Below are 22106 nucleotides of genomic sequence, written 5' to 3'. Positions count from 1 at the left end.
AGGCATGTAATCAAGAAAATCCAAAGCACGTGATATCCTCCTCATCTTCATGCATATTAACATAATACAAAATTGATTTAATCTGCCATGTTCCTCTATATGGAATATCTCGAGATGGTCGGTGGGATCTAATTGGTGTGAAGTACATTTGACAAGACCGTATGACCTTTTCAAGTTCGATGGAGATGCTATTGGGGCAATGGCGGGGACGTGCATGACAGGGGATCTACTTCTGCTCTCAATTCGGGGTTGGGATCGTGCTTCGATTTGGAATTTTACATAGGTGATTCGAAGTTATGAGAACATAGTGCACCCGGTCCCTTTATGTTGGTGAATTCCATATACGACTCACATAATTTGAGGATTGGGATGTGCTGGATTCGCATGTGCCGGTACACCCAAGAATATCTCAACGGCTTATTTTATAAATAGAAAATTGCATGCAGTATTTGAATACCGAGCAAGCAAACTTTTTATGGGGGTTCTTGATATTGATCATGAGAACATGGAGATGATAACTCGATCTGATTACATCGAATGCTTAACTTCGTTCGAACATTTATAAGTCATATGTCAAATTCTGGGCTCCATGTGATGTTGGGCATGTGTGGTATCTCAAATAGAAAACTCTACGATGGAGGATGCCTATCCAATGAATAACCTCATCTCTTTGAATATAGGTTTATAAGGCGATATTAGTTAACTTGAAAAACGGTACCTACTTCCACCATGAGAGATTGTTCAGCCACGGGAAATACTCGCTTGAGTTGAGTCTATAGACTCGAGGCCCGAATGTCAAGTTTAATATATTGTCCGAACCTACCCGTCATGTAAAATCTACGTAGAAACTTTTGGGCTGAGCTCGAGTCGGGGCAAAAGATGGGCGATCCAGGCCTTCTAATCGATACCACCACATCATTTTGAATTAAAAGTGCCAAAATATATGTCTTGAGAGTAGAGTCGACACGAACCCCAGAAGAATCTTGTCTATACAAAGTCACGAAAACAATATAGTAACGTGAATGTGAAAATCACATGTCGAGATCATTCAAGATTCATTATTATCGATCATTGCCATTTATCGCTTTTGCTACTAATGATCATCTTAGTTTAGACGATTACAAAGAGAACTCAAGTAAGGGAGAATAACTAAATTGATCCATGAATTTTAGCTTAATGTGCAACAGGGTCCATAAACTTTACCCTAATGTGTATCAGGGTCCCTAAATTTTTAATTTATCTAACGTGGTTCATGAACTTTGGGTACATGTTCAGTTTAGTTCCTAAACTATATAAAAACGTTCAATATTATTTGTGGATGGATAAGATTGAACATTTTCATAAAGTGTAAGGACTAAATTGAACATATACCGAAATTTCATTAATCATATTGATTAACTAAAAAATTTATAGATCATATTAAATATTAAATTAAAGTTGAGGAATCTTATTGTACACGATGCATAGTGAATCAAAAGGTCGGTCAGGAACCATCCCGTCATTTTCCGAAAGAGTAAAGCGAGGCCTATGGAATAGATAGAACAGAACAGAGTCTCTCTCTCTCTCTCTCTCTCTCTGAAACTGGAGCCATCTCCGGAGTCTGGACGAGGACCTCGTTAAATATTCCAACTCTCCACGTACACTCCAAAACACACCCTCTCATGTGCTCCGATTCTCCACAGCTCGCGAGCTCCTAAACCCTAACCGCCTCCTCTCCGCGGCGGATCCTCCGCGATCCGATGGCGTTCTGGTGGCCCCTGCTCGTCCTCGCGCTGGCCTACGCCGTCTGCCGGTTCCTGCTGATGCTCATTCCCCCCAACGTGCCTTCGATCGAGGTCGACGCCTCGGACGGTAACCTTCTCTCCACGCGCACGGCCTTTTTCTTCCCGCTCGCTCTGCGCTCGTGATCCGCGATCGTCGCGCGCTTTTGCGATTTGCTGAATGTGCTCGCGGCGTGGGGAGCGATTGAGTGACGACGTTTTCGTTTTGCTGGATCGTGGCAGTGCTGGACCACGGCGGTCAGGCTCGGGACGACAGCTTCATCTACGTAAGTTCGTGGAAATGCGGGTTGGTTCTTTGGTTGATTTGTGTGAGGTTTTGTTGGAATGCGTCAGATGTCCGTCGCTGGAGGTGTTGTTGGACTTGCGAATGCTGGTGATTGGCGCGTAGAGTGAAGTCTGTCTTATTGTAGAGGTTGTTGTCGGCTGGCGCGATCTGGATTTACTCGTCTCCGACCGGTTCATGAATGGAAGCTTATGAAATGCCGGTCGTATTTCGCTTTGTTTACTTCGAAATGCCATTGGCGCTATGACTGGACTTGTAGTTTGGTACTTGTAATGCTGCTGATGGATGCATAATAACCGGTATCATTTTATTTCTTCTTTGTCAGTTTGTTTGTCTGATACTTGTTCTAGAACAGCTTCATCTATTTGCCCACGCGTGTAAATATTTTCATAAAATTTGTGGAGCGAATAATTCAACAAATCCGTTGTCTTAGGTGCAGTGTTGCTTGATGAGCACTTATAATTTTGCTGATACTGCAGAGCCTTGGGGCTAATGTTTCAGTTGATTTTACATTTTTCTCAGCTCATTTGTTCTGCATCGATTGGTTGTAGAGTTGGTGAAATGTCTGTAATTAATCTTCAGCAGCTGCTGAATGCATGAGCAACAACTGGCGTATATCGATGGATTATTTCTCATGAATAAATGGCGTTTATTAGTGTTTGCCGTTTCTGAGCAAGAAGTTCCCTCAAAGAATGAAAGAACCTTCTGATCTATTAAAATATCCAAAATTAACAAATTGCGATTTACTTGCCGTAGAGCTTGTGAAACATATATGATTTTCTTACCGCAATTGCTGAATGCATAAACAAATGCATTCTACTGATGTATCGCTTTTCTGGCTGTTGGGAGGACTCACCATATGATTATCTAAAATATGTTTTCTCTTGCGAAACTATGGGAAGCGCTCTCGGAGTATAGGAAGGAAGCTTCTTGCCGGGTCTCTTTTAATCTCTGATCTTCTTGCAGATTCCTCCTAGGGGAAGGACACAGCAAGCTGATAGGAAAGTGCAGTGCTATGAACCTGCTACTATGAAATATTTGGGATATTTCCCAGCGCTCACGACAGCTGAGGTTGGGGCCTTTTAATGCAATCTTACTGATTAATACGTGGCAGTGCAAAAGTTTTGTCTTGCAGCTATGGCTTTATTTCTCATCTGATCATTGTAGTTTTTGAATTGGATTTTTTGACGTTTCTACTAAATTTTGATGGAATCATACTCCCTTTTAGCCTGTCTGACACCTTTATGTAAATGCTTTGGTTTTGTTGTTTCTCCTTGAGGGGAGGAGGCCTTTATCCTCCTCTTAATTCATTATGAAAGAATTAAACTAATACCGATGATATTGGTGCTGCGATTAATTTGCCTTAACCTATCTTACATTCAAGTGATACCATAGCTTCTACCGGCCTTTTCATTTGCTGATACGGCAGGAAAAGTAAGTGATTGGCTTATCACTCCAAGATATATTTCCTGTTAAGTGAATATACGTGGATTATGTACTCCTACTTTTGGAGTAATCTATCATCAACTGTTGCCAATTTTTCAGTCAGGCAGTCTAACTGATGAAATATCAGAAAACTTTGTGATGTGTCAGCTTTTTCTATGTCTGCATGCCATGCTTTGTAACAGAAATGTTCGCGAACTCATCTTATCCCTGATATTACATTTTTAACTGTTGTGTATATGTATTCCCAGGTGAAGGAGCATGTTGCCCAATCAAGGAAGGCGCAGAAAATATGGGCAGAAAGCAGCTTTAAGCAAAGACGTCAGTTTCTACGGATGCTCTTGAAGTATATTATTGATCACCAAGAGCTTATCTGCGAGTAAGGGCAAAAGCTTACTTATAAGGAAAGGAAGTCATTCCATGAAGCGCATGCATCTGTCTTAATTCAGGCTAGAATTTAGATGGTGTCATCCTGATAATCGCAGAATTTTCACGTTTCTGTTTGAGGTTCATGCTTCGAATGTGTGCATTGAGAAGAAGAGAATCCCAACCAACTGTTTATTGCTCGTTAGAAGACATGACTCCAAAGCATCCCTCATTCGAAGCATTAGATTAGGAATACTACGCGTTTCATCAGCACCCAGATGATCTATCTGTGCATTACATTTTGTGGGTTCTTCTGACCTGTCCATATGGTTCTCTGTGACTGTTCATTTTGTGCTGAAATTTTATTTCTTGTGCATGCTCATCTTTAAATACTTTCTATAGGATTTCATCACGTGACACTGGAAAGACAATGGTAGATGCTTCATTGGGAGAAATAATGACGACCTGTGAGAAGATCACTTGGCTTCTTTCAGAGGGTGAGCAGTGGCTAAAGCCTGAGTACAGGTAAATACACGAAATTTATCTTGTGGAAAGTGGAAACTTTCTGTGAACTCACTTGGTTTTACAGTGAGCTTCATGTCTCTCTTGTGTAGTGGCAGAACTAAAGCGATTTATTTTACAGCTTTGGCACATCTCCCTTTTCTCTGAAACCAATGAAAATGGTCTGTAGTGTTGTGGTTTTAGTTCCACTGATAATCCTCAATTTTATCAAGATTGCGAAATCCTTGAAGTTAAATGGCCATATCAGTTCAAAGAACCAATACATGGTTTTGATCTTCTGTAGATTCGTTGCCAACTTATAAAAGCATATGCTGCGGATAATCTGATTGATTGCAATTCTCATAGATCCTCAGGTAGATCCATGCTTCACAAAAGATCCAAAGTGGAATTCTACCCTCTTGGTGTTATAGGAGCAATTGTCTCGTGGAACTATCCTTTCCATAATATCTTCAATCCAATGCTGGCCGCGGTATTTTCAGGAAACAGTATTGTAATCAAGGTGCTTTATATTGGAGAACAGAGTTTCGGTTTATTTGCTGCATACAATGGCTTGTGTAGTTGCTAAATTGGAATGAATTTTGAATGCATCATTTTTCGCCAGAATTTGGCTGTCCGATTGAAAGCAACGTGCTTCTTTATGTAGGTTTCAGAACATGCTAGTTGGTCTGGATGTTTCTACTTCCGGATAATTCAAGCAGCCCTGACTGCTGTAGGAGCTCCTGAAAACCTGGTCGATGTAATAACAGGGTATAAATTTTGTTGCGTCGTACATTCGTTTTCTTCCTCTGGCATAGCATACTTAACCTCAATGAGATCTTTGCAACAGGTTTGCTGAAACAGGAGAAGCATTGGTATCTACAGTTGACAAAATCATTTTTGTTGGATCGCCAGGTGTCGGGAAGATGGTATGAACTCTCTCAAAGAGAGTGCATCCTTGTGACAGTCTTAGTACTCGTGCAATTAATTTATGGCCTGTTGGCATCTCCATGTCTATTGTTCCTTTTGCGCTAGCAATATTTATTTCATCTATTCTTCCCTAAAGAATTAACTCCATTATACAAATGTATGATGTAAATCGTTTTGTTGATACTTCAGATGACCTAGACTTCTTAAGTATATCTGCAGATCATGAGCAAAGCTTCTGAAACCCTGATACCAGTAACACTCGAGCTCGGTGGGAAGGATGCGTTCATCGTCTGTGAAGATGTTAATGTTTCTCATGTATGAATATGCTTGACTTTGATTCTTTTTTGTAGATTGGTAGGTCTTTGCATTGTTTGCACAGTAGTTATGACATTTGATGCCCTGCTGCTTAGGCTAACAGTAAAGTCTATTCCCAATACAGGTTGCACAAGTAGCTGTCAGGGCTGCTCTCCAATCAAGTGGACAGAATTGTGCTGGAGCTGAGAGATTCTATGTCCACAAGGACATCTATCCTTCATTTGTCACTCAAGTATCAAAAATTGTAAAAGCAGTTGCAGTTGTAAGTAGGCTGACTTGATTTTTGGAAGATATTTTGTCTACAGTTGGGAGCAAAGTCTTTATCGGGGGATATTGGTTCACTTGCCTTAATAGATTCTTTCAACATCATGGTTGTCAGTTGTAGGGTGTATCTGCTTTCACATATGCTTCCTTACTGCATTTCATTAGCAGCTTTAATTTTATCTTTGTGAGATTTTGTGGAACCACTGCCAACTATTCTAAAAACTTAAGCTGTTAGATGAATGCGTGGTTTATTATTTAAATATTGTAACACTCCCCCTCATGTTTAGTTTGATCTTTTTTTTTAGTACTAAGTGTGGAACTATTTAATTGGGAGGCAAATGGGGCCCGGAAAGATTTGAACTCAGGATTTCTAGCGTTGATATCATGTGAGATTTTGTGGGACCAATGTCAACTATTCTAAAAGTTTAAGCTGTTAGATGAAGGCGTGGTTTATTATTTAAATATTCTAACAATCTTTAAACACTTGGCATGAAATTTAAAGCAATAATCATTCAGTCAACTCATACTGCGAGTCCGTTCATATAATAAATGCACGTGGATTGTATAGTACAGAAAAGATACTCTCTATTGCTTGTTGATAAAACGTTGTCAATCCTGCTTTTAATTCTTATCATGCGAAAGCTCGTTGTATATGGTTTTTGTAAACACATTTCTCTTGCTAAAAGCATATAAACTGGTGAAATATAAAGTGCTTCAAATGCAATTAAACAAATACTGAAGTTTCTCTTTGCAGGGCCCACCACTTGCTGGAAAGTATGATATGGGAGCCATTTGTGTGCAAGAGCATTCTGAAAAGCTTCAAAACCTTATTAATGATGCATTAGACAAAGGAGCAAGTATAGTCGCTCGTGGAAGTTTTGGCAACTTAGGTACAGATGCGGTTGACCAATTCTTCCCACCCACTGTGATTGTAAATGTAGATCACACTATGAAGTTAATGCAGGAAGAGGTAATTAGTAGCAGTTCTTGCTCTCCCTACATGGCATTGCATATGCACGTGTTGGTGAGTGGCATTTGGCTTGGTAATTGATTCAGAAATATTGCTTCTATTTTTAAGTCGTCGTTTATTTAGCTTGAGCAGAGGGATATGTTGATGCGTTCATGCTCCTAATTGGTGAACTTTTCTCAATTTATGACAATTACTGGGTCTGTAATTACAAAGCTCTGTGGAATGATTAATGAAGTGCATTATTCTTAGTGCCGGCATCAAAATTGGGCAGACCCTTATACTTTGAGAATTCGCAGAAGATGTAACTAATTTATAAACACAGCAAAGTTCTTCACTGTTTTATTTTCCATGTTCTGAAAATGTCCATGCTTTGCATGGCGAAGTGCTTGCTAAGTCATGTGAGTTTGGCTGCACAGGCTTTTGGACCTATCATTCCTATAATGAAGTTCAGTACAGACGAAGAGGCTGTAAAGCTCGCCAATGACTCTAACTATGGACTGGGTTGTGCCGTTTTTTCTGGCAGTCAGAAACGGGCTAAAGAAATAGCCTCTCAGATACATTGCGGAGTTGCTGCTGTCAATGACTTTGCATCATCTTACATGTGCCAGGTGATACTCTGACCCGAATTTTTCTTTTTTGATTGGTAACTTGATCATAGGTCTCAAATTAATGACGTACTTATCCGACCTACAGCTGAGGTGGCTCATTAAACAATATATGTGATGATATTCAGTTGGCAGCTCTTTTACTGATGCAATAACATAGTACAGGAGATGCCTTTTCCTTTAGATAGGATGGGGTAATGGGGGACACCTGCTGATCCTACCTGGCATGAGCTTTGCTATCTCTACCTGCAAGTGCACCATGCGAAAGGGTGGGTTTGAAAAAGCTACTAACACCGCTGCAGCCTTTCTTGGGACACAATTGCTCACATAGTAGGATAGCATCCTCAAGGGAGTTGTCTTGACGTGGCCCTAGTTTCACTTATGAACAGGGGACGAAAGTTGGTTTACACGGATATTGCTACCAACGATTCTCGCAATCGTCGGGTTTAACCATAGCTGCCCTCGGCATTCTAGTCCCTTGCAAGAATAAACAGCTTTTCAACTGGCGATTGATATCTTGTTCAGGCACATTAAGCGAAAATTGTTTGAAATTTGCAGTCTTTGCCATTTGGCGGTGTAAAGCACAGTGGATTCGGAAGGTTTGCCGGCGTTGAAGGACTGCGAGCTTGTTGCCTTGTGAAGTCGGTTGTGGAAGACAGGTGGTGGCCATTTATCAAGACAAAAATACCAAAGCCAATCCAGGTAAAAGGGGAAACTCTGCATCCAGATGATGGTGAGTCTGCTTCCCTATCCACTCGCTTGACTGTGCTCTCTGCCTTATTACAGTATCCCGTTGCGGAGAACGGCTTCGAGTTTCAGGAGTCCCTTGTGGAGATGCTCTATGGTTTGAACATTTGGGATCGTCTGAGAGCACTGGTCAACGTCCTGAAGTTCCTCACAGATCAAAACCCTTCTAGCAGTAAGAGAAGTGACTGAAACTCTGCAGAAACTTGGCAAGGTAAGCGGGCAGGAAGATAGTCTTTTGGCCCACCGAATGAAAGATCAGATTTTGACGACTCCACTTCACTCTCTCCTCTCCCTTGTGCATTTCTCGGTGAGTGCAGGGCTCTTTCCTTGTTTTTTCAAAAATGGTATGGCAACGACCACAAAGGAAAGAGATCAAAGGACCGTTCGTTTCCTTTGTGCGGTGGTATCCCAGAGATTAAAGCCTTGATTTGACGGATGTACATGTGTACTTGAGGGGGAAAGAAAAGAGACTTTACTCACTGATTTGGACCCCCTTTTTGTTGCATGAAAATCTTGGTTCAAATGTTTCATTGTCTGCTTAGTGCGCGCTGGATAGAACATAAATTGAGCCCCGGGCTCTGGGTTCCACAACCAGCCGGCTGCGTGGACCCAAGTCCGGGATGCAGGTCCAGCCCTGGGGATCCCCGAGTCCAAATAGCAAGGGCCGGGGTCCAAGCTACAAGAGCCCCAGGACCGTGCTATGAGGACCGAGATTTAAGTGCTAACGATCACGAGGTTTTGATGTTGGAGACGCGGGACCAGTTGCAGGTCCGGGTTTTGGATCTGAGCATTGTGTACGCCATCAAGAACCTTGGTTCGGCCCATAAAAAAGACCCAATTCCAAGCATTACTATCCGGGTGCTGGGGACCTCCCAGTACGAGCTGCAGGGACCCAGTCCGATTGAGGACCCATCAGGGACATGGGGAACCCAAGTCCGACAATTGGGGTTCTGGGTCCATTGGCTGCGCACTCGGAATGGCCTTATGATGGTGGACATCACGTTGCATCAACCTATCAAATTAAACACGAACAAGCTTGAGCACGAGCTCGAGATGAGATGCAAATAGCTGGAATTCAAGCTCGAGTTTAAGCTCGAAATTAGATGAGTTCAATCCGAGCGAGTTAGGCTTTAATTTGACTCAATTTCTCCCCCTACACCGACAGTCAAGCTCCCGTGAACAGTTCTAGGCCAGGATTTGGGTCTGGACACACTGTTGGACCGACCCTATACTCGTTTACCAGAGCAATCCCATCTGCTACTGGGATCAAATCAAGAGAGAATTTGAACGTAAAAGGTACACACGGTGACACGATGACGAATCGCTATAGCATACTTTCATAGAGAGTCCTTCGACTGGAGTTTTGTATCATATAAGACGAGTACACTTTCTAGTTAAAGAATGATAAATTATCTCTGGTGGGCAAGTTGTACCTCGGACGCTAACCTTCGACGCCAAAATTCATTTGCGCGTGGATTATTCATCCTCTGGAGAGGCATCAGTCGCATCTCAACGCGCCAGTGATCTCCCACTGAACCGTGTCGGATTCGAGGGAAAGACTAGTGCTCAATCCATAACCGTGTCTTCCACAATTCACTACGGCAACTATGAACTTCTCATTCTCAAGCGACGAAGGATATATTAACTGTTCATCCTGCGAAAGACAGAATCAGAGTTAATGACTGTTCATCGTAAGTTCCCGCAAACTCAGAGACCTCTGTTAAATGGTTTTAACTCCAGCGGACACACAAGAAAGAAACGTTAATGGAGTTACAAGCTGGAGCTGTACTGTCATGCATATGAACAACCTACGAAACTTTATGCTTGGTTCTTTATTAGCTTCGGCGCAAAATTGTGAGACTGACCGCAACTAATCTCCATGCTTGCTGAGAATAAGGCCTCTCATACACGGAAAATAAGAATTCGATTCCATAAGGTAATACCGATTACCTCAGGCAGCCTGTCAAACTCATCCGGAGTTATCTGTAGCAGCTCTGAAGCTGTTTGACCGGTACAAGACGCGAAGATTTTCCCTGTCTCGTCCGCCAAAACTATTCTCACGGAAAATGTGCTGACGACCTCGAAATCACAACCGCAGCGGCAGAAGCTGCATTCAAGGTTCCCGGTGGCCATGGGGGGGGTCTTTCTCACGAAATGGCCGCAGCAGGCATGTGAAAGTCTCACATCGATTTGACAATGTTCGATCTGGTCCAGCCAGACCTTACAAATCTGCGTACGTGGTTGGAAGAAGAGGAAATCGAGAATCAACAAAGTTGTCTATAAGTACCGAGATATTCACCGAATAAATTGGCACGAGACGCAGCTTCGCATCCCACGACAAACATAAACATTCCATCTAATATGGGTGTATCCGATACACATGCTTAGGGAAAGATGGTGCCGGGGGAAGAAAATAAGTTCTTACGTACGGACATATGATCGTATGTCATTCACTTGGAACAGCATTAACACGATATTCAATCTTTATGAAGTGACTGTTACTTGTATGTTAAGTTTGATTTTAAATTACAATAGTGAATATTTAGAAACTAATACATAATGAAAGTCAAGGTCATTAGCAATCTTGTCAAACTTTTTCCATAGTTTGTTACATTTTTTTTTCAGTATTGAAAGTGACGTTTCGCTTGATTAACGTCTCAACAAGCCATAAGAAGAGCTCTGAATGGGAAAACCTTCACCGGCTAAACCAAAATTTTCTGGTTATGAAGATTAAAGAACTAAAGATCACTTTTGGCAACAGATCCAGAGAAACCGGACATGCAAATCTTTCCAAGTGAGTTTTATCATTTCCAAGTCTAAATTAGTGCAAAGAAATCTTACCTGTGTGGAGCTACAATGGCTAGAGAGATCGGAAACGCATGATAATCTGTGAAGACAGGAGGAGTTCAGCATTGCTGGCAAGGAGCTAAGATTGACAAGAGAAGCTCTGCCATCATTCTCAAACCATAATACTTCAAGGCTGCACAGTGAAGTTTAACAGACATGTAACTTCCATTGTAGCATCACAAATAAAATTTACACTTAGTAATTTAATAGGGCTTTTTCCTCCCTTCAGCACGCTTAAACCAATATAAATGACAGGTTTCAACGTGCCTACCGCTTATTTTTGGTCATTGAGCATGTCAACCTGGAGATATAGATAGTGTGACCACAGCTTAATCTCTTCAGAGACCTGAAAATTGATAAATTCTTGCTGGGTAAGACCTGAAAGACAATTTGCTTATATAAATTATCGACAAACCCTTAAAAGTCTGATAGCATTACCAAGACTTTGAAAAATGCAGTCTTGCCCATACAGCACCAGTTTTGTCCTCAATGCGCAATGAGAAGATCACACCTGACGTGTTAACTTCTTTATACATGTCTGTAACAACCCCACACAGGCTGATACCCGTCATCTTGTCACGGAGGTCTATTACAAATGACTGTAAAATTTCGTGAGTTCAGTAATAGTTTGATACACAGAAATAAGCCGAGGATATTACTGATATCAGCATATCATATTTTGAAGACTTGGACAAAAGTCTCTGTGTGTGTGTGTGGGTACCCATGACATGTTTTTCATGATTAGCTTGTCATTGGGAATCTTGATATTATAATTGTCATTATCTCAGAAATGCAAGCACTTCAAAAAGAGACTAAAGTTTGTTAGCAACTACTGAAAGCATGCATTGGATTTTGTTGTCTATTTGTAAGAAATTGCATTTTGAATGATTCAACATCTGAGTCTACTATTCAAGTGTGCATAGGTACATGACATGTACATTCAGCTATATGGATGATCAACTCATCTCAGTATAATGATTTTGATTGGCATCATAGTACCTGAGTTGAAGAGACAATTACAGGGGGGATAAGCCTCAGACAAGAAATAAAGCGATGATATCTGATGCTGATTAATGTAACTTACATATTGTCAATATGCAGTTCGAGTATTAACCCAATGCATCCATCTATATGCTTCAAAGAACCTCCTCAGAGGGATCTTCTTGATTGAAAGGGAAAAAAAGGCAGATGCTAAGATGGGAAATTTGGAAAAAAAAACAAAATCACCTACTCTTTCACAATAGCATAGACACCCATAAACCCTGAAGTCATGTGAGAGACCCTGTTTGATGGCTTACTACGAGTAACATTAATAACACCCCAGCAAAAGAAAATAGTCATTGTTGGAAACATTTAAGAGTCCTACTTAATGAAACCTAAATCAATAGAAAATACTCACTTGAAAAGGATAATTAGTGAAGTCAATTGATCCCTGAGAATCACATGGCAAGGTTACTTGAGAAACCATTTGGCTCTGAGTAGGATCTACTGCAGCCAGCAATCTTGATCCTTGACACCGATTTTGTGACAATGATACATATACCTGGTCGGCATCACAGTTATTTTGTTATTATTGAAGGCAACTTTTGTAGTCGAGTTAAAGCATTCATGGTCCAGTACATACTTGCTCCTCATGCTGGATGAAAGGCACCAAATATAATTGTGTGGCACTGCCATATTCAAGACACAGTTCTGCTGTTTCAAGAGCACTCTCGATGCAATTTGCAATATATGGCCTATCCAGCGCAATCATGCTTCCGACGCTGACAAAATAGTTTGTGAGAGTAGTGCATCCTCAAAATGCAAAAGTCAATGACATAGCAATGTAGTCAATACCTGAAAAGATTGGCAAGGATAATTTGTTCACCCCATAGGAGAAACTTTAACTTGCTACCATCATTATCGACAAGAGTGATTTCTTTCCTTTGCAAACTGCTCGAGTTTCCTTGAATTTCTACTGGCCCGATAGCTTCGATCCTATAGCACCCAATAGAGCCATACTTGTGTTATCTCACTACATCCAAATTGATAGTTCGATTGATCCAAATGCAGATGAAGTAGTTAATGTTTTCAATTTCCAGTAAACATGATCTTTGTTATAATTCAAAATCCTCAATTCCTTTGAATTTATTGCCAAAGTAAATGAAGAGTGAGCAAAGCTAATCAGTTAGTTGCAGAATAAATGTGACTTCTGTTCTAAACATAGAAAGACAATGCTGCTAGTTTAAACTGACCTCGCATACAATGAATAAGAAACTCCTCTGTTGACTGCATCAAGAGAAATCGAAGCAAAAGAATCTGAACAAAATTGAGCTCCCAGAAGAATAGCATCATCATCCTGGTCCTATTAGAAATTATGAACATTATCACAACAGCAAGAAATTCGGTGCGCATGGATGTGTAAGAGACATAAACAAGTGATAAAGCTCATCAAATTTTTGGATTCCTAGGAAAAATTGCTTTCTGATCTTCTGAGCAGATAGTAAATGCAATTCACCTCATCCAAAAGTATCACTAGGTACTCTGTAGGTAAAAGTCGTGGATAACCAGATCCCTCAGCAACAGTTCTAAGATGGCATCCAGTGAGGAATATCTCCCTCCCTTTCTTCAAAATCCCATTTGGAGGATTCACCAAATCATAGTACCTGTCATAAGAAGCACATGACTCTTATTAGATTTCCAGCAATGAAATTACTTTACGAACTTTTTGGCATGTAAACCCCTGCAGGGGTCTAGTTCTTTGCCTCCAGTTGATCATTAATAGGGAAGGATGTGTTGAAAAGAGCAGAGCATCTCCGATCCCTTTGACGCCCTTTCCATTCTTGAGAGGCAATGGGTCAAAAAAGAAGCCCTTTTGCTTCTTCCAACCCATGGTTCTCTCTTTAGAGGGTACAGTTCATATGCCCAAATCAGTAAAGAAGAAAAACAGATGAATCCTATGATCATCGAGCAAGCGGAAAGAACTTCCACGGAAATTTTCTCTAGACAATGAAGACACCACTATGGATATAAGAACTCAGCAACAGTATCTAAAGTATCATACCCACACAATTAGCAAGCAAATAGAAAGAAAAACTATTGAACATTGCATGACATTGAACCGTACTTTTCATACATAAAGAGACATGAACTATAGTAAGTTGAAATCCCTCAGAAAATAAATCTTCAACAGTCAGAGAAAACTGATAAAATGATGCATTGATACTCTATTGGTGACCAATTCCTGTCTCATACTTATATGGACGAACCCATCACGGCATATTGGCAAAGTTGAAAAGTGCAAACCATTCCAGGATATGGACTCATACGCTAGCATAGGATAGGCTACCTACGATGGAGATAAAGATCTATGGTGTTTGAGCTCCAAAAGTCTCCCAAAGTAAGCATGTAGACGTTTGTACCTGAGAAGAAAAGTTCATCCGCAACAAGCTCAATAGAGATCACTAAGCAAACAGAAGAAAGAAGAGTTTCCATGAGGTGGATAATACATGATCCTCAGAGGCAACTGGATATTATTAATTTTGCAGAATATTGATTGCCAGTACTTGCAGTCGAAATGAAAATTCTGTGGAGAACACACATGAGTATTTCTCTAATCGATTATTCCAACGATCAGTTCTAACATCCATCAGAGGCTTTGATTTCCCTTAATTTGTCTTTCTAGAAAATCCTTTTCCTAGATTATCGAAGCAACCAAAAAGGCTACAGAAAGTTCCCTTACACTTGATGCCTCATTAATAGCGATACAACGCAAAGTTGTAATGGAACTAAAAAAGAAGACTCACACTACCTGGAAGCACAAAAGCATCGACAACAACAGCTTCCAAAACGCTGCTCAGGGACAGAAATTTCTTCTCATATACCGAGTCGATGGTAACCGTGTTCGGAAGCTTCGTCCTCCGATGATTCTTCTGCAGTAGGTCGATACATTCCGGCCTTCTCTTTGATGCAAACACTCTTTGTTGCTCATTCCACGCCTTCACACACGGACAAAATTCCAGCGAATAATAAATAAATAAATAAAAACGCACAAAGACACGGAGAGATAGAGAACGCCTCAAAATCAATCGATCGAGCGCGGTCATGTCACCTGCGAGAGATCGGACAGCAGAATCGCGGCGGTGACGCCGCTGGAGTAAGCGACGCAGGTCCTGAGGATCCTCGACACGATCCAGCTCCAGCTCGGTCCGGCCGCCTCCGCTCCGCCGCGACCGGCCTCGTCAGGCTCCCCCGGCGTCAACACGGACCGCGCGTGCTCGACGAACGCGAGGAACGGATCCTCGCGTTCTTCTCGCGGATTTCCATCTCGGCAGATCTCCACGGCGACGTAGTCTTCGCTAGCGTCGGGAGAGAAGATGTCGACGGCGGCGGCGACAGCGGCGGCGGCGGTGGCGGCGAGTGAGCTCATTCTTCGACTGGCTGAGTGGCGGTGCGAGTTCGTGCCAGTGGTTGCAAGATCGGAGAGAGAGAGAAAGGGGGATGGCGGGGGAGTGGCAAGTGGAGTGAAAATTTGGCGCGCGGACTTTGAAATGAGCGAAGTTGGATTTTTTCGGTCCATATGCGAAAGGCCCATCCAACTATTAGCTTATATATAATTTTGGAAAAATGACACACAATACCTAAATTTTGGTCCAATGTGCAATGTGGTCCCTAAATTTTTAATTTGTTCAATGTGATCCCTGAACTTTAACTCAATATGCAATGTGATTCCTGAACTTTTAATTTGTTCAATGTCATCCCTGAACTTTTTGTACATGTTCAATTTGATCCTTAAATTTTATGAAAATGTTCAATATAATCCATGAACTTAAATTAGTGGAAAGACTATATTGAACATTTTCATATAGTTCAGGGATTACATTGAACATGTCTTAAAAGTCCAAGGACCATATTGAACAAAGCAAAAGTTTAGGGACCATATTGAACATTAAGCTAAAGTTCAGAGACTATATTGAATAAATTAAAAATTCAAGAACCACATTGTACATTAGACCAAAGTTCATGAATTGTTTGTTTAATTATACCTATGATTTTTGCAACTCTTGCCCGATATACAAAGTGATGTATGTTAAATTGCGGTCAATCTATGTAAGGTATATGATTTGAGCAATAGGAAAAGAATCGGATTGGACCAGGAACACAATTTGAATCAATTCACCACAGTTGTCGGAGCTTCATAAACAGTTCGAAAGTTTAGATTGACCGAGGATGATGGTGAATTTGCACGGAAGTGACGTGAAATCTCGAAAGCAAATTGCGATTTACTAAAGTTTGGAAACTTGGAAATTTAAAGCGGACGATTCATTAATAAGGAAAGGCCTCAGCTTTAATTAATTTATAAAAAAAAGGCCTGTAAGGATAATTACCTTGTATTCTTTAACCGCAAAAATCAAATGAAGTTCAGCTCGAAGGAGACGAGGAAAAACCAGAGAAGGACGACGCATGTTCAAAGACTGAAGTCATTTTCGGCCTCAACTTTGCAAAGTTCACCATTCATTCAACATAGCGATGATATCACTCAAGAAACTAATTGATGATGAAGTACCACGGGGATCGACACTTTCGTAACCAATTTCTGCTTGGCAAAGAGAGAAAAATTTGCTCCCGTCTCGAGTTACACAGTGGTGAATGGATCGAGAAACAATTGGTTTATCTTCTTACATTGGCCACACGGGGAGGGGCGGAGCTCATGAAATCCGCCTGGAGTTTCGCCGCAAGATTGGCTGAGAATGTCAGTGACTGCCGAGCGATCATGAAAATAGGTGGGCATCGTGCATCCTCTGATGGAGCACATGCCCCATGGATCCAGCACAATGTGCATAACGATGTCTGGTGCTTGAAGAAAGTGAGAAACTGTCGCTATGCCGTGGATGTACTTGGCTAGACGCATCCGTTGGGAATGTGTTTGTTGGTCCTAGAGACTTTTAAGGTGTCTAGTCTCTTCTTGCCTTTGCGCCAAGGAAACCATGTTTGCATTCACCATTTGCAGGCGACAGCAGTGGCCGACTGGTCCGTGCGTTCTTTCTTTTTCTTCCTTTCTGATATCGTTCTGTGTGTAGGTCTCGGTCTGAAAGTCCTAAGAACTTTCTTTCTGGCCCATGTTTCGTAGGAATTTGACCCTGTCAGATCCCCTCAATTGTGAAGAATGCACTCTCTTGTTTTATGCCCCTTCCAGCATAAAAAATGAAAATGCCTGTCTAAAGTGGACCCAATGGAGTAGATTTCTATCATCTTCTGTTGGAGTATCTAGCTTGGCACTACTGCTTGAGTATCGTGCTATCAAGAGACTGCCACAATAGACTAAAGCTGAAGAATTTCCTCGCAAGAGCTGACATCAAACAGAGCAGAGCGACACGAACTGCTGGAAAAGAAACTTACATATGCATACTATGGCCAGAACTTTAGAGAGGTCATATACCAGCTGAGAGGACGAAGTTTATACGCTAAGCGAGCAGTGATATTGTGCAGAAGAAAATGAAATCTCAGTGATGGTCTGTTGAGAAGATCAAGATCACTAGAATTCCATTTGTACTGTTTCAACGTGTTGTACACAACTTTTGATACAAAATCACGAACTTACAATGGCTAGTAGAGAGGAGATGGAACCAGACGACGGATACAAATTCGATTCAGCAATGTTACCTTCCTCTCCAGTCAAAAGGCTTGGATCTAAAGATGCTCCAGGTTGACTGGAAATATACAGATGTTACAGATTTTCTTCATCTTACATGAGCTTGCAATTTACATTCTGATCATGGAGAATCGCTTTTAGGTAGGCATTCAAGAAAGTTGTCCGGAGGTGGAGATTACCTTCATAAACCACCGATGGTTCCAAATGAACTACCATGTATGTGTTCTTCTAATTTTCTTCATGTTGTCAACTGAGGCATCGCTTTTGCTGTTTTTTCTGCAGATCTCCATATTCTTCTTGGAGATATGTTTCCTTCTTGTCGAGAACTTTTAGATGATGTCATCTGAATTTCCAACTCAGCAGGTTCCAAAGACAGCTTCTCCCTCACAAAAGCATCCAAATCAAACCCACTCCCGCTTTCCATCTCCTTACCATCAAGACTATCAGAAGTGCCAGCAGACTCCTCATCAGGACTAGTTCCATTAACCCCTAATAAACTTTTTGAGAGATCAATTGCCTTGAATGAGTTTTGGTCCAAATTTAACAATCTCTTAAAGCTGTCAAGTGCTGGGTCAATGATATCCAAAAATCCCGTGACCCAAGAAGCATCATCAACCAATTCAGTTCGCTGTAGCATAAATGAAAGAAATTTCTTGTCATGTGTCTATGACACTAATGGACTAAACTGAACCTCAAGCTACAGTACTGTACATAAAACTCAGTTTCTGCGAAACTTCCCATGCAGGCAATTAAAGAGAGTAAGAACTGTAACTGTTATTGATGAAGTGATTCTAGAAGTTTAGACATGATAGATTAAAAACAGTTTCCTCCAGTTATGGAATTACTCACCTGCTGGAAGTACAAGTTTCGAATCTCCTCAGCACGAACAGAATTTCCTTGGTCCTCTTCCAGAGATGCCCATGTCATCCACGTGATATAACTCTGGGAGTTTATGTTTAGGGAGGATCTAAATAATCTCCTAGCTGCTGATAGGTTGCCAATCCTCTGCTCCAAAACTCCCCAAGCCTGAAATTTATAGCCAGGGCGTCATATAAGTACAGACTGAGCTACAAAGCTCACAGAGCCTCATTGCCAGAGCTCCACCTGTGTATATGGAGTTACTTACCTGGAGACATCGAGCAGCACTTTCTGTTGTTGAATTAATTGACAATGCTCTCTGGTATAGTTTCCTTGCAGTGGACATATTTCCTTCTTTCCACTCCATCCACCCCCAAGCCTGAAAATGACAGAGTTCCAAGTATAGAGTCAACTTGATGATGGTTTACAACACAGGAGCAGGCAGAGAGAGAGAGAGAAAGAGAGAGAATTTTGAGTCTGGAGAGGAGTTTGAGCTAAGTGAAGAGAAAATACAAGCGGACGCTAAAACCTTTTTGCAGGGACAATTGATTTAAAGTGGATTGCACTTAACACAGAAGAAAAGTCCAAAATGATGGAAGAGATTTCTTACGATCCAAACTGCTTGATGCTTTGGATCCAATTCAGATGCTCTCCTGAACAATACCCTAGCAAGATTTGCAGTTGAATGCTTATACTCCAACAAAGCAAGAGATTGCAGGAGAACAGGATCCCTTGGATTAAGCGTATGACCAATTTTCAGAAGTTTTCTTGCCTTCTCGATGTTCCCCATGTTTGCTTCAAAAAGTCCCCAAACATGCCACGCGAACCTGTTCTTGGGGCTTGCCTGGACTGCTCTCTAACAGAACAAAAGAAAGAAGAGATGACGAAAAGAAATCAATAGGACATACTGTCAAAAGAAGGTTATTATAAAAGAGACCACGGTCTATTCACACTACGCTATCTCTAGTAAATTTTGAAACATCACTTGCATGATCAAGTGACGAGAAAAGTCACCTCAAATAATAATCTAGCAGCTAAGTTGTTTTCAAGTTGCATCTCCATCTGTGCCCACGCCTGTTCACAGGAACTCAATAATTAGAACCAAGATAACAACACTAGACCCGAAAGGAGAAAAAGAAATCTCATCTAAGTAGCAAAGGTTTGCAGAAAAACTTACAAGCCAACTGGCACAGCTTTTAGGATTACATTTAGTTGCCTGCTTGAATAAGTATCGGGCTTGTTCGTACCGGCTAGATCTCACTTCCAACCGTGCGAGTGTCTGGTATATATACTCGTTGCCACCGCAGTTTTTAAGACCTTTAGCAAGCAAATGCCTCGCCTTCTTAACATTTCCCTGTTTAAGCTCCAAGACTGCCCATCCGTGCCAAGCAGCAATATGCCTCTTGTCAGCGACTGTAGCCGCGTCAAACAATTCTCTCGCTCTCCTCACATTCCCTAACTTGTCCTCCAATACAGCCCAGCACTGCTTGAAGAGAAATGAAATTCGAGTAGGAAAAACAAGATAAGCCAGGGAAGTTCATTGAATAAATTTAGCATCACGAGGAAGTAGCACACCTATAGCAACCTACAACTATGGCTATTGGGGACCCTCAGGCAGGAAACACAAGAGCATTCGAAAGTTCTTGGATGTAGTAAGAGATATTTCATCTTGCTTCTCATATCAATCACCTATAACAGCTCCAAATTTAGCCAGATAACCCAGTTTTCTACACAATTGCAAACACTCTCCTTAGTTTGCCAAACAATTCTTGCGGATCATCACTTTCGCATTTTAATGAAAATCATGTTAGGATTGGAATCATACACCTTCATCCCTAGTTGTTGTTCACCCAATAAGACTGGAAACAATGTTAATGTCGCTGAATTAACATTAACTTCACCCTCACTATAATCATGACAGTTATTATCATCACAGAGAGAGACTAACCTGCCATATATAAGGATTTTCGCCTTGAGCAGCTTGGCAACCTTTCTCATACACCGCTCTCGCCTCGGTCGTTCTCGACTGCTTGCACAATATCTTCCCCAGTGTAACATAAGCTCGACCATCTTCGGGCCAATGGGATATACACTACAACAAAATCGATATCGAAATCAATATCCCCGCCAGCCCAATTTACGAATTAACCCGAAAAATCTTATAACTGAAAGATTGGAGAGCGACAAATTTACAGCAAGTAGAGCCTGAAGAACAGAGGATCTGATGTCGAGATATTATACACATAAAAACGAGTCGTCGTTGAGCCATGTAACTTCAGATTCACAACTGGAGGGAGACGTAATTCGATCAATTGACCACTTCAACTAGTTCAAATACCACGCTCCAAGCAAGTCGAACAGACAATGCCCGAACAGTCGTCGATACGAATCGCAGATTGTGGCTTACTTACCCTCTCGAGTACCTCCTGCGCTTCCACGTACTTGTAACTCCTCGCCAACACCTTCGCCCTGTACAAGGCCAGGTCCAGATTCACCGGGAGCGGCTTCCCCCGCGAGCCGGACCCCACCCTCTCCGGCTCGAATATCGGCATCCTCTCCGCGAACTTGCTCAGCCCCGCGTCGAGCGCCGACGACGACCTCGGATCGCTCTCGTCGCCGTCGCCGTCGCCCCCGCCGGCGCCCCCGCCATCCGCCTCACACCCGGCGGGGTCCTCGCCGCCTGGGGAATCCATCGCGGGCCGGCGGATCGCGATCTTCTTCTCCGGCGGCGGCTCGTTCCCCGGGGCGGCGGCGACGTCGAGGGCCGCGGGCGGCTGCTGCTGCTGCTGCTGCTGCTTCGGCGAGCACGGAACCGGAGGAGGAGAAGGAGCGAGGCACGGCGGCGGTCTAGTGGAAGGAGACCTGAAGAAGAAGGAGTTCGAGCGGCTGGGGTGAGGCGAAGAGGAGTAGAAGGCGAGGTTGGAGTGAGGAGCTGAGGTTGGAGATGGAGAGAAGAGACGCATTATTGCTGCGTGGGGGACGTTCGGCTCTCAACGGATAACGAACTGAATCGTGGGGGAGAGCTTCAACTCGCGGTGAGGGAACGTGTGGCGGGAGAGAGAGAGACGGGTAGGAGGAAGCGAGCGAAATTACCGGAGCGCCCCCTGCTGTTGGGAATCCGTTTATTTCGCGAAAAAATGAGTTATTTAAAAAATATTTTTTTAAAAATTAATCATTTTTATCGTTTAAAATATATAATTAATGAAAAATAATATTTTCGTTATTGATAGCAATTTATATTTAAATATTTTCGTAATCGATGAAAAAAATTCCGTTCATCATATTTATAGGAGATGCAAACAATCATTTTTTCGAAAAATATTTTCCAAAACATTTATGCAGGCATTAAGGGATTTTTAATTCATAAACTAGAGATCATTTGTTCGAAACCCATCAATTGCGTGCAAAATACACGACGTTAAGACTATATGCACAGATCAAAGGTCAAGACTTAATCAGTTTATGGGGCTTGGAAAGTTTTTTATTAACCTTAAGGTAATTTTTTGGTCTCTACGGTCGTGCCCTTAGATCATAAAAAAAAAATGCACGGGTCAATTTATTTTCTACT

The 22106-nt window shown here is 41.9% G+C and overlaps 3 protein-coding genes across 4 annotated transcripts; 1 reads left to right on the top strand and 2 right to left on the bottom strand.

The window, feature by feature from the left end:
- The first annotated feature begins 1547 nt into the window (after positions 1-1547).
- On the top strand, positions 1548-8732 carry LOC115692004 (aldehyde dehydrogenase 22A1). 2 transcript variants are annotated; one of them, XM_056312562.1, is made up of 15 exons: positions 1548-1851; positions 2004-2047; positions 3031-3135; positions 3759-3886; positions 4276-4398; positions 4741-4894; positions 5039-5142; positions 5222-5300; positions 5521-5616; positions 5741-5878; positions 6635-6850; positions 7267-7458; positions 8014-8157; positions 8242-8413; positions 8520-8732. In XM_056312562.1, exons 1-14 carry the CDS (start codon positions 1740-1742, stop codon positions 8389-8391), a joined length of 1785 nt encoding a protein of 594 aa, XP_056168537.1. In that variant the 5' UTR covers positions 1548-1739; the 3' UTR covers positions 8392-8413; positions 8520-8732. The 2 variants fall into 2 exon arrangements, with proteins under 2 accessions (XP_056168537.1, XP_030474618.1); XM_030618758.2 differs by having other exon boundaries at positions 8242-8732.
- Positions 8733-9484: 752 nt separating this feature from the next.
- LOC115692003 (uncharacterized) lies at positions 9485-15702 on the bottom strand. The gene is made up of 13 exons (XM_030618756.2): positions 15140-15702; positions 14840-15026; positions 14378-14450; positions 13547-13694; positions 13284-13393; positions 12886-13026; positions 12674-12812; positions 12449-12592; positions 11488-11648; positions 11321-11395; positions 11044-11182; positions 10153-10431; positions 9485-9856 (listed from the first exon to the last, which is right to left on the bottom strand). The coding sequence occupies exons 1-13, from the start codon at positions 15620-15622 to the stop codon at positions 9701-9703; spliced, it is 2235 nt and encodes a 744-aa protein (XP_030474616.2). The 5' UTR covers positions 15623-15702; the 3' UTR covers positions 9485-9700.
- A 1843-nt stretch (positions 15703-17545) lies between these two features.
- Positions 17546-21548, bottom strand: LOC115692007 (protein high chlorophyll fluorescent 107). Its single transcript, XM_030618759.2, has 8 exons — positions 20950-21548; positions 20487-20630; positions 19716-20021; positions 19553-19612; positions 19149-19394; positions 18807-18917; positions 18530-18706; positions 17546-18308 (listed from the first exon to the last, which is right to left on the bottom strand). Exons 1-8 carry the CDS (start codon positions 21499-21501, stop codon positions 17919-17921), a joined length of 1986 nt encoding a protein of 661 aa, XP_030474619.1. The 5' UTR covers positions 21502-21548; the 3' UTR covers positions 17546-17918.
- Positions 21549-22106: the final 558 nt, after the last annotated feature.

Source organism: Syzygium oleosum, unplaced genomic scaffold (assembly GCF_021117445.2).
Source record: "Syzygium oleosum isolate NSW1041296 unplaced genomic scaffold, Sole_v2.1 Sole_v2.06, whole genome shotgun sequence".
NCBI lineage: Eukaryota > Viridiplantae > Streptophyta > Magnoliopsida > Myrtales > Myrtaceae > Syzygium > Syzygium oleosum.
Note: the sequence above shows the minus strand (reverse complement) of the source record. Positions and strands in the feature narration are given on the sequence as shown.